The 12,113-nt window shown below is 44.7% G+C and overlaps 1 protein-coding gene across 7 annotated transcripts in view; it reads left to right on the plus strand.

Annotated features, from left to right (window-relative positions):
* FN1 (fibronectin 1) overlaps positions 1 to 11,256 on the plus strand; it is an 87,508-nt gene extending 76,252 nt beyond the window's left edge. For all 7 annotated transcript variants that reach the window (XM_038749084.1, XM_038749085.1, XM_038749086.1 and 4 more), the window contains 6 exons: positions 2,651 to 2,789; positions 4,297 to 4,461; positions 6,436 to 6,561; positions 8,202 to 8,308; positions 10,069 to 10,176; positions 10,449 to 11,256. In XM_038749084.1, the coding sequence (XP_038605012.1) occupies positions 2,651 to 2,789; positions 4,297 to 4,461; positions 6,436 to 6,561; positions 8,202 to 8,308; positions 10,069 to 10,176; positions 10,449 to 10,523 (720 nt within the window). In that variant the 3' untranslated portion in view covers positions 10,524 to 11,256. The remainder of the gene's footprint in view (positions 1 to 2,650; positions 2,790 to 4,296; positions 4,462 to 6,435; positions 6,562 to 8,201; positions 8,309 to 10,068; positions 10,177 to 10,448) is intronic.
* Positions 11,257 to 12,113: the final 857 nt, after the last annotated feature.

Below are 12,113 nucleotides of genomic sequence, written 5' to 3' on the forward strand. Positions count from 1 at the left end.
AATAAATTTGGTATTTGTTAAGTGCTTACTATGTGCAAAGCACTGTTCTAAGCACTGGAAAGGATACTAGGTGATCAGGTTGTCCCATGTGGGGCTCACAATCTTAATCCCCATTTTACAGATGAGCTAACTGAGGCCCAGAGAAGTGAAGTGAGTTGCCCAAAGTCACCCAGCTGACAAGCGGCGGAGCCGGCATTAGAACCCGTAACCTCTGACTTCCAAGCCCGTGCTCTTTCTACTGAGCCACGCTGCTCCTTGTCTAGAATCCAGAGAGAATAACCAATCACTTAAAAAAAAAAAGTTGTGATTCAAACTAACCAATATAACTCTGCTGTATCATACTCTTTCAGGCACTTAGTATAGTGCTCATGCACACTGTATGTGCTCAATAAATGTGATTGGTCGATTGAATGACCTCACACCTAGGAAGCCTTGGAAAGCTAACTTGTTTAAGGCTCACTAGAGGCTCTGAGTCTTTAAGATCCCTCTGCAATCCCAATATTGTATCAGTATTGTACTCTTCCAATCGTTGGATACAGTGCTCTGCACTCAAGAAGTGTTCAGTAAATACGATTGACTCCATAGCCATAAAAAAGGAGAGATATTGTTTATTTCTGCCAAGAGAAAAAACTAATAAATACTGCAGACTGGTTTCTGGCATGGAAATAGGGAGTGAAATCTTGAAACCTTGTACTTAGAATACAAAAGAAAGATCTCATTTATTCATTCAGTCATATTTATTAAGAGCTTACTGTGTGCAGAGCACTGTACTAAGCGCTTGGGAAGTGCAAGTTGGCATCATATAGAGACGGTCCCTACCCAACAACGGGCTCACAGTCTAGAAGGGGGAGACAGACAACAAAACAAAACATGTGGACAGGTGTCAAGTCATCAGAATAAATAGAAGTAAAGCTAGATGCACATCATTAACAAAATAAATAGAATAGTAAAATATGTACAAGTAAAATAGAGTAATAAATCTGTACAAACATATATACAAGTACTATGGGGAGGGGAAGGAGGTAGGGCAGAGGGGATGGGGAGAGGGAGAGGAAAGAAGGGGCTCAGTCTGGGACGACCTCCTTGAGGAGGTGAGCTCTCAGTAGGGTTTTGAAGGGAGGAAGAGAGCTAGCTTGGAGGATGTGTGGAGGGAGGGCATTCCAGGACAGGGGGAGGATGTGGGTCCGGGGTCGACGGCGGGACAGGCGAGAACGAGGCACGGTGAGGAGGTTAGCGGCAGAGGAGTGGAGGGTGCGGGCTGGGCTGTAGAAGGAGAGAAGGGAGGTGAGGTAGGAGGGGGCGAGGTGATGGACAGCATTGAAGCCGAGAGTGAGGAGTTTTTGCCTGATGCATAGGTTGACTGGTAGCCACTGGAGATTTTTGAGGAGGGGAGTAACATGCCCAGAGCATTTCTGCACAAAGATGATCCAGGCAGCAGCGTGAAGTGTAGACTGAAGTGGGCAGAGACAGGAAGATGGGAGGTCAGAGAGGAGGCTGATGCAGTAATTCAGTCAGGATAGGATGAGAGATTGAACCGGCAGGGTAGTGGTTTGGATGGAGAGGAAAGGGCGGATCTTGGCGATGTTGCGGAGGAGAGACCATCAGGTTTTGGTGATGGATTGGATGTGAGGAGTGAACGAGAGAGCAGAGTCGAGGACGACACCAAGGTTGCGGGCTTGTGAGATGGGAAGGATGGTAGTGCTGTCTACAGTGACGAGAAAGTCAGGGAGAGGGCAGGGTTTGGGAGGGAAGATAAGGAGTTCAGTCTTGGACATATTGAGTTTTAGATAGCGGGCAGACATCCAGATGGAGATGTCCTGAAGGAAGGAGGAGACACGAGCCTGAAGGGAGGGAGAGAGAGCAGGGGCAGAGATGTAGATTTAATGCCCCCTCTATCATGAGCTCCCTTCCCCACAGAGGAACTCTTCTGTAATAATCCCAAGAAGCAGAACTGAAGAGAATCAGTCTAGTCAGTAGTAATGGGGCTTCATTCCCCACCAGGACAACCCTACCATTGCCTGGAATGGTGGGACTGATGCTTTGGTGTCAGTAGCCTTTATCATTTTCATCATTATCGTTATTTTCATTTCCTGGCCACTCATAATGCCAGGAAATGTAGCCTTCCCATGTTGCCCCCGTGGTGTGTTGTGGTTTTAATCATTCTGACTACTGGATTCTGTCTTTGTTAATTTAAGGGGTGAGAAGAGGAGCTACTGAACTGAATGTTCATTGATTCCCTTACTGATATGAATCTGCAGCAGTGCGATATACTCTGAATCCACTGATAAATCTGTAGTGGCATTTCCATTACTGCCTCCTTTCCTGAGGCTTGAGGGCGGCGGGTCTCCTCCTGATTTGGAGATAGATGTCTGGAGATCCACAATGCATGATTATTGACTCCAGGGTCTGCCCCATTCGAATGAAAATATACAGCCACTGGGTACTCGCTGTGGAAGACCTCTCATGCCCAGACAACCCAGCGATGTCAGATGGGACCCCAGAGAGAGATTTCAGGAGGCAGTTCTCGCTTTCCAGCCCCTCATTACAGTTAGACGCTCATAGAGCCGCCCTATGGGAAGGAGGTTAGAACAGCCCGTGTGGTTTCTTCGCGGTAATGTTTTCCAACCTTCGGGTTTACCAATACTTCCAGTTCCGAGTGCCTGGAACATCTGCCAGTGCCACGCTAACCGGCTTGACCAGAGGCGCCACCTACAACATCATAGTTGAGGCCCTGAAAGACCAGAAGAGACACAAAGTCCGAGAGGAGGTGGTCACCGTAGGGAACACTGGTAGGTTGATGGGTCTGTGATTTGGGCCATGTTCCTTTCCCCTTAGTACCAAACGTTTTTTTTTCCTCCCCAGAAGCTCTGAATCATCAAATTGTCCAAATGCTCCCTGTAAGGAAATGAGTCCAACTTCAATCCAGTGTAATTGTCTTTTTTTTTCCACTGGATCCTTCAAAGCATCAATAACAAGGCCTCGCTTTCCCAGAACAAGGTGTTGGCTAGGCACCTGGAGGCCAGAAATAGCTACTGCTTTTGATCCATGAATTTTTTCCAAGAACCACATAATGACCGCTTTGGGTCCAATTCTCCCCTGATGAGTATTCTTTTAATACAGATGAGAGGGATTTGAGCCACTGGTGCAGGTTGGATGTGTGTCCTGGAGTGTTACTTCTATCAGTTCTTTTAAAGAAGTTGTATAGAGGGGTTTCTGTGTGAAGGCTGGGAAGGAGAAAAGGTCTGGTATTATACCCCTCAAAATCCCGCTGAGAGGCCTTAAATCCAACCCAGAGAAGTGATGTCTGTTGCCAGAAATTTTGACATCAACTGGATGGGCAATTTTGCTCCCAGGAGACTGTGAACCCATAAAACCATTCTTCCCAGTGTGCATGACTGACCACGAGAAACTGCACTAACCATTGCATAGGCATTCCAGTTGATTCAAATAATATCAAATGAGGGTTTTCAGACATCATGGCCATGTTAAACCAAAAGAGAGAGATCTAGTTTCTCTTTTCTGAGCCCTCCAATCTCTATTTTGTCTTCTTACTTGGACTGGTTGTTTTTGTGGGTGAAAAATAACAGTAGGCTCAAGAGGGCCATAGATAATATGGTGGGAGAAGCAATCTATGATGTGTCATTAGAGGGGGGCAAAGTTTGAAATATTAGGTGGTCCATCCGTAACTATGGGGATGAATGCCTAGGGAGACAGCTGTCACATGCTACCTGTGTTGGAGACACAATGGTCTTGACTGCCAAGACCATTGATCTGGCCCAGTCCTGGCATTGCTGGCAGCCTTCCCTAAAGTGGCCCCCAGCTCTTAAAAATGTTTCACAAGATTATTAGAAGACAACATATTGAAACTAACACTAAAGTTAACTTTCGTAAAAAATAACCCACGTCCCAGAAATAGATTGGTAGATGATGGATTTGATTCTTGGCTATTAGAATGGAAAGGAGCCAATCCCTTCAAAATAGTTCTGCCACTATTGCTCCAAGCAATGATGAAATTATTATGTGGGAAACAAGACAAAATGAGTAGAAATTGAAATGAACTAAAGAGCCAGTGTTCAAATCATATCCGTTTGTCCCATTAGTCTTCAAGCTACTCAAAGTCAAGTATCTTGTGTCTTACTCTTCTTATATTCTCCACAGCATTTAGTAAAGAGCTTGGCACTCGCTAGGAGCGCAATAAATACCATCTGTTGATTGATCCGGTATTCAGTGAAGCTTTGGTTTTTCTCCAAGGACGTAACAAACTTTTGTTGTTTTCACTTGTCTCTCCTTCTCCAGTGAATGCAGGCCTGTCCCAGAGCGCAGACGATACGTGCTTCGATCCCTACACGGCTTCTCACTACCCTGTCGGAGATGAGTGGGAACGATTGTCAGAATCAGGCTTTAAACTCTGGTGCCAGTGCTTAGGCTTCGGCAGTGGTCATTTCAGATGTGACTCTTCTAGTGAGTAGTTGGCTTCCGCCCGCCCATCCGTCCGTCTCTCTCCATTTCATGCCGTTGCGCTAACGTCGCACCTCCCCATGTTTGGCAGAGGCCACCAGCTCCTCAAAACATGGAGCCAACGGAGGGGGACCGTTTAGCTCAAAGTATGGTTTTGCATCATCAAGGGATGATGGGAAATTCTACTTGTTGAATAATGCATTATACTGGGGTTGCCGCAAATCACCAACCCCTTTGCTTTCTAGCCATTGTAATTCCGAAACAAAATGTCATTTTGCTTCTTGGCCACCAAGTCACTGCTGTCTCATCAACAGAAGCCTATTGATTCCCCAAGGCCAAGAAACTTGACCCGTAGTTTAAATACCAGATCTCTCTGTTCTGTAGCTTTAGAATTTCTTCAAGGGATTCATTTGTTTATTCATTTATTCATTTAAGATAGCTCTCCCCAAGGCTTCTGGATACTCTTCAAAGGGAGACAACAGAATTTTCCAACATTGAACTTTTGTTTATTTACAGGAAATCCCGATCCCTCGTGGCTACCAGTTACTTTCTCAAGATATTTGCTATTAGACTTCATTAACAAATTCCTTCAATGGGCTTAGCCAGATGCCAGATGCTGGGATGCCAGGCATTGCTAGCCTTTATTTAAGAAAGGGAAAATACATCTTCAAAGTAACTCTGTTTTTCTACCCTTCAGGAGAGAATCCTTTCTAAAACTATTCTCCACACCACAATAGGGCTTGATGTAGTTTCAGCAGTAGTAGGTGGTGGTGATGTTCAGTGGTGGAAATGATCAGGAATATGTATGTGTGAAAGCAAGTTATGTTTCTTGTTGAGAGAAGTGCCCAACTTTTCCATTTTCAGCATTGTCAGCATGATGATTCCTTGTGCAAGTAGACATGGTCTTCAAATTTGATTTAAATGGGGCTTAGGAAAATAGAAATGTGTTATTCTGCCTCCTGAAAACTCAAGATCCATCTGGTTGGAACACTAGACCAAAATGTGATTTAGATGTGTGCCATTTATTCACTGGAAATTTGGAATTTAGGGTTGGGGAGAGAGGGGGAAGTTTGTGCTTTTGTTTCGTCATGACCCAAGTAAGAAAGGCTTCTCAGACACACGGCAGTTACACGACTGAGTGTATTCAAGTGTCTCTCTTGAATTGGGACTTCGACTTTGTTTCATCTGTTGAGTTTCATCCTACGGCATGAGGGTTTACAATTGTCTTTTTGTTGATAATGAATTAAGTTATGGGATCTGGATCATCACATCTGTGGGAATTATTACTGCCTGTTACTGTCTTATGGAAATAGTCTTATTCCTCAGGGCTCTGGCTTCCCTAAAGAGAACAATTCCCTGCCGCTAGATTTTTTTTTCTTTGTTCATTTGTTTTGTTGGATTTATTTTGGGTTTTTAAATGGTACTTGTTAAGTGCTCATTTTGTGCCAAGCACTGTACTAAGCACCGGGGTACATACAAGATAATCCAGTCCCTGCCCCATTTGGGGCTCAAAGTCTAAGTAGGAGGGAGTGTGATTTGATCCTCCTTTTACACATGAAGAAACTGAGGCACAGATAAGTTAAGCGGCTGGCCTAAGGTCACAGAGCAGACAAGGGGCAGAGCCAGAATTAAAACCCATGGTCTCAGGCCCATGCTCTTTAAGCCTGCGGCCTACCTTAGTTCTTCTATAATTTAACCCTGTGACCAGAATTCCCAGGGAATGATTCTCCTTCCCTACTTGGTCTGCCATATTGGCAGTGGAGCTAGTCAACGTCAAACACAGAATCCAGTGAAGTTCCGAAAATTCTCTATATGCCAGAGGCCCTTAGAAATACTCCCTTTTCATCCCTCCCTTCAAATCCGAGGTTTAGATCTTGGGGCATTTTGGTGTCACCCAATTCTGGGGAGTCAGGCATGGCTGGTGGGAAACAGATTGTACAGGGATCTGCCTCTTCATCCTTTCTTGTGCTTGCTCAGAGTGGTGCCATGACAACGGGGTGAACTACAAGATTGGAGAGAAGTGGGACCGCCAGGGAGAAAATGGACAGATGCTGAGCTGCACGTGTCTGGGCAACGGAAAAGGAGAATTCAAGTGTGACCCCCGTACGTATCCCGTAGATATTTGCACGGCCGGTGCAACTGATTGATTAAGCTCTGAAGATGTGTGAGCAGTGCCTGAAGGGGACGGGTGGTATATCCGTCATTCAATCAATTACTGATATTTATGAGCACTTACTGTGTGCAGAGCACTGTACTAAGCAATTGGAAGAGTATAACAACAGTTGAGCAAACACATTCCCCATGACCAAGGAATCAGACCCAGTCCCTGGTCACTGCTAAAGGCAGTAAAGGCACATACACCATTCTAACCCTCCCAATCTTTAGGGTCGAGCTAAGATTACTGAAACTCAGAAGGAGTTTCAGTTAAAAAAAAGTTCCCATAAGGAGCTTCAGTATCCATGGAAAAATCTGGGTTTGTTCATCTCCTTGTTGGGTTTGTTCATCTCCTTGTTGAATGGAGAGGAAACTGAGCCAAGACAGAGACTGCTTTTAAGTAAATACAGTAAAGTTTTATAACATTTTCTTCAGTAGCTTATGTTTCCAAACAATTACTTGCATACTTATATGATGGCTATGTTAATTTTATTCTTTCATTCATTCATTCAATTGTATTTATTGTGCGCTTATTGTGTGCAGAGCACTGTACTAAGCACTTGGGAAGTACAAGTTGGCAACATATAGAGACAGTCCCTACCCAACAGCGGGCTCACAGTCTAGAAGGGGTCCTTATGATCCTTTTATAGTCCTTATGATCAGATTTCTAAACAATAATTTCTACCTTATCATTTAACCCTTGCCACCATAAAGCATGTTTTGGGGTTGTCCCATCCCAAGCTTTATTTAAGTATTACAGCTTCAGGACATATTTTTCTTATTAAGAAAAGCTACTCTATATTATTGTTATAACACAGCACAGATAATGATTGGTTGTTACAGCTTATGGTCATATGTCAGGGATTTCTGAACAATCAACATCCTTCTGCTGCTCCTGGAAGCAGGAGAGATTGGGGCAGGGGAGTTTCTGGAGGAGCAACCAGGTGGGGAAAGAGGAAAAGTAGAGATAATAGTAATTGTAGTATTTGTTAAGCACTTATTATGTGCCAGGCATTGTACTAAGCACTGGGGTGGATAAAAGCAAATCGGGTTGGTCACAGGACAGGGACTGTAACTGAGGCACAGAGAAGTGAAATGACTTGCCCAAGGCCACACAGCAGACAAGTGGCGAAGCCAGAATGAGAACCTGTGACCTTCTGACTCTATCTACTCTATCTATTCTGACTCTATCTCGTATTTGAGAAGCAGCATGGGGAAAACGGAGATGGGAGTTAAGGGGGAGGGAGAGAGGGGGAAGTCTGCAGTTGGAAAGGAGGGTGGGAAGAGGGTGGCCAAAATGGGCCAGTCCCCTGCTGGACCTCAGACCTATTTTCCCCTCTAAAGCCTGTGTCCAGTCCCTCCAGCCACACCTCCTCCATGATGGCTTCCCATTTCTCCCAACAACTGATCCTGCCCTGCTCCCTCCCAGCCATCCAGCATCACTGTCCATCATCAGACTGGCCTTTCCACCAGTGCAGAAAGGTCCCAGACAGAAAATCTCGGAGAACTGAACAGTCCACGGACGTTTCCTGACTAGCTCGGCCTCGACTTCCCTCCCAACGTCCTTGGTCTCTGGCTTCTCTCTGCAGATGAGGCGACGTGCTATGATGACGGGAAGATGTACCATGTAGGACAACAGTGGCAAAAGGAGTACCTGGGAGCCATCTGTTCTTGCACTTGCTTTGGAGGACAACAGGTAGGTGAATCTTGGCGACTCGGTTATTGGAATAGTATGTAGAGGAGATGCATTCTTGTTGTCTTGGCTCAAGAAGAACATTGAAAAGAGGAAATGACTCAAAACTCTGTTAAGTCTTGGGATGGAGATCTGAGGTACCATTAAGGGGAGGCGCCATCAACTGTTTTCAGCTTTTTCAGTTCATTTTAATCCTGGGCCTTGCAGCTGAGGTTTGGAAAAAGTGAGAAGTAATGTGGCCTAGTGGAAGGAGCTGAGGTCTGGGCATCAGAGGACCTGGGTTCTAATCCCAACTCTGCTACTTATCTGCTTTGTAACTTTGGGCCAATCACTTCAATTTTCTGTGTCTCGGTTACCTCATTAAGACTGTGAACCCCATGTGGGACAGGGACTGTGTCCACCCTGATAATTTTGTGTTTACTCCAGTGCTTAGTACGGTGTCTGGCACATAGTAAGAACTAGACTGTAAGCTTGTTGGGGGCACGGAATGTGTCTGTTTATTGTTATATTGTATTTTTCCAAGCACTTAGTACAGTGCTGTGCACCAAGTAAGTGCTCAGTAATTATGATTGAAAATGAAAAAATTTTTAAAAATACCATTTAAAGGTATTGCAGAACAGAATAGATGCCAGATGGAATTAAGCTGGAGTGTTTTCAGTCTGGTGAATTGAGCAGCCTTATAAAAGGGAGACAGAAAAAAGGCATTTCATTTTCCTAATGGCCTATGGATTTAATGGATAGAAACTTTCTGAGTTCTAGCCAAAAATAGCAGCAGATTCAAAAGGAATATGGCCAAATTCACGGATGCAATTCCCAATGGATTACTTGAGGGAAGTTAGTCCAGCCGCATGGCAGAGTCTCCAGAGTCAGGGGACCTGAGATATAATCCCAGCTCTGCCACTTTTTAGCTGTGTGACCTAAGGCAAGTCACCTGACGTCTCTGTGCTTCAGTTTCCTCATCTGTAGAATGGGGTTATTCATCGCTCCTTTATACCGTGAGCCCCATGTTGGGCAGGGACTGTGTCTGACCTGTATATCTTGTCTGTACCCCAGCGTTTAGTAGAGCACTTAACCAGTGATTAGCATTATCCCAGATGCACCAGCAGTCTGCCCCAGCCGTGACCCTGCCCATTGGCTCATCTTCCGTTGTTTTCGAGTCACAGTCATCATCATCAATCGTATTTATTGAGCACTTACTGTGTGCAGAGCACTGTACTAAACGCTTGGGAAGTACAAGTTGGCAACATATAGAGACAGTCCCTACCCAACAGTGGGCTCACAGTCTAAAAGGTGGGCTCACAGTCTAAAAGTCCTATTGAGCACTGTACTGAGCACTTGGGAGAGTACAATATAACAATACACAAACACATTCCCTGCCCACAATGAGCTTATGGTTTAGAGGGGGAGACGGACAATAATATAAATAAATTACAGATATGTACATAAGTGCTTTGGGACTGGAAGGGAGGATTACTGGGCAAGGGATGGTCCTGGGTCTTTGCCAGTTCAGGGCGGGCAATGGGAGGGTCCTCTCCACTCAGCGTTCCCACGGTCAGATCCTGGCCTACGGTTCCCTATACGGGTTGGGATTTTAGACTTGCCTTCAGCAGAGACTAAAAAGACATGGGGCGAGGCTCCGAGCGGGGTATGCTGCTCTGACCTTGATGCTTCCAAGGGAAGAGTCAGGCTCACAGCCCTCGAAGAAGAGTGCATGCTGGTCATATCCCTGCTGTTCTCAGACCTCTTCTCTTCTGTTCTGGCAGGGCTGGCGCTGCGATAACTGTCGTAGGCCTGGTGCTGAGACCGTGTCCGAAGGCTCCCCTGGGCATTACAATCAGTATACCCAGAAATACCATCAGAGACCCAATACCGTAAGTGACCAACGACCACTGCCACCCCCAAAATAAGAGCATTCGCCCAAATGGCCCTCCCCTTGTCCCCATCCCCTTTCCTAGAAATGGATTTTCTCTTGAAGTCATTTCCCATAAATTGCTACGAGGCCAGCTGACACATTTGAACTCAAAATCCACGGCGTTCAGGTTACGGGTTGAAGCCTCCACCGTCCCAGAGGCAGAAGGTTAATTGTTCTTCTGTTCCTTTTACCATATCGATCACTAATGCTTTGTTTCCTTCCTTTGGACAGAATGTGAATTGCCCTATTGAGTGCTTCTTGCCTCTAGACGTCCAGGCAGACACAGAGAGTTCTCGGGAAAAGTAAACTCTTGTCCCCATGAAGCACGAGGAAGCATGTCTGGAAAGACGCCAGCCAGACCGGAGTGATGCAAGCAAACCAGATCGTTAATGCTAATAATTAAAAAGAAAAAAGTGCCCAATGTCCACTGCTCTGGAGTAATTTCCCCAGCTTAAGCTCAGCTCATGGCTTCTTCAAGCATCACCCTGGGAGTGTTTATGACTTTCCTCGATAGATAGCAGTACGGTATCGATTCAACCAGGGTTGAAGACCGTTCAGTGGGTTGCTTTTGTTTTTTATTTTTTGGAGGAATGAGTTTTAATCTCACAGTTTGGTTGGGATTGATGTGTGGCGTGAGAGCACATGAAGTCAACCCCACGTTCTGCATGGAAATGAGCTATTAAACTTAGATTTGGGAAAGTCCACCAAACACTTCTGCTTTCACTTAACTTGAGCAGCCGGCAATAATGTAGGAACTGTATACCCCTCTCCCTGTGATATTTAAAATATGCACAGTCCTATTTTTTCTAAATGATTCTAGTAATTTTCTAGCCATATCTATCTCTTACCTGTTATTTATCAATTTTCCCCTTAAGTGATTTTATATGGAAAAAGAAAATTGTATTGAAGACACTTAGAATGCAGTTGTCAAGAGGAATTTGGTGTAATTATGGTTGCTGATTATTTTTTATACTGTAAGTGCCAAAGCTTTACTACTGTGGAAAGACAACTCTTTTAATAAAAGATTTACAAACCAGAACTTTATGGCAATAGGTTTCTTTCTATGAAGCCATTTGGAGACTTGAATGAAGCTGGTCTTTGGGTGAAATAATTCTGCCCATTTTCAGTTTGATGCTTCCAAAATAATAATGCTAGTTATTATTATGTGCTTCCTCTGTGCTGAGTTCTGGGATAGATACAAGGTTATGAGATAAGATAGAGTTCCCTGTTCCACACAAAAGCTCAATCTATTTTATCAATCAATTGTATTTATTGAGCGCTTACTGTGTGCACTGTACTGTACTGTATTTTATCCCCATTTTACACATGGGGAAACAAGTCAGAGAAGTTAAGTGACTTGCCTAACATTACACAGTAGGCCAGCGGCAGAGCTGGAGCTCTATCCAGCTTAGATCTCCTATCTTCTTGTCCCATAATAATAATAGTAATAATAATAATAATAATGACATTTAATAAGTGCTTACTATGTGCAAAGCACTGTTCTAAGCGCTGGGGTATATACAGGGTAATCGAGTTGTCCCACATGGGGGCCCACAGTCTTAATCCCCATTTTACAGATGAGGTAACTGAGGCCTAGAAAAGTTAAGTGACTTGCCCAAAGTCACACAGCTGACAAGTGGTGGAGCTGGGATTTGAACCCATGACCTCTGACTCCAAAGCCCATGCTCTTTCCACTAGGGTAGGCTGCCACCCACTTCCAATTAATCCCTGGTATTCATTGAGCACCCAATACTAAGCATGTGGAAGAGCACAATACAAAGGAGTTCCTTCTCCCAAGCAGCCAACAAACTACAAGGGGATACAGGCATTAAATTAAAATTACAGTTGGTTATGTGCATAAGTGCTATGGGGCTGGGGGAGGGGAGAATATCGCAG

This window comes from Tachyglossus aculeatus, chromosome 7 (assembly GCF_015852505.1).
Source record: "Tachyglossus aculeatus isolate mTacAcu1 chromosome 7, mTacAcu1.pri, whole genome shotgun sequence".
Lineage (NCBI taxonomy): Eukaryota > Metazoa > Chordata > Mammalia > Monotremata > Tachyglossidae > Tachyglossus > Tachyglossus aculeatus.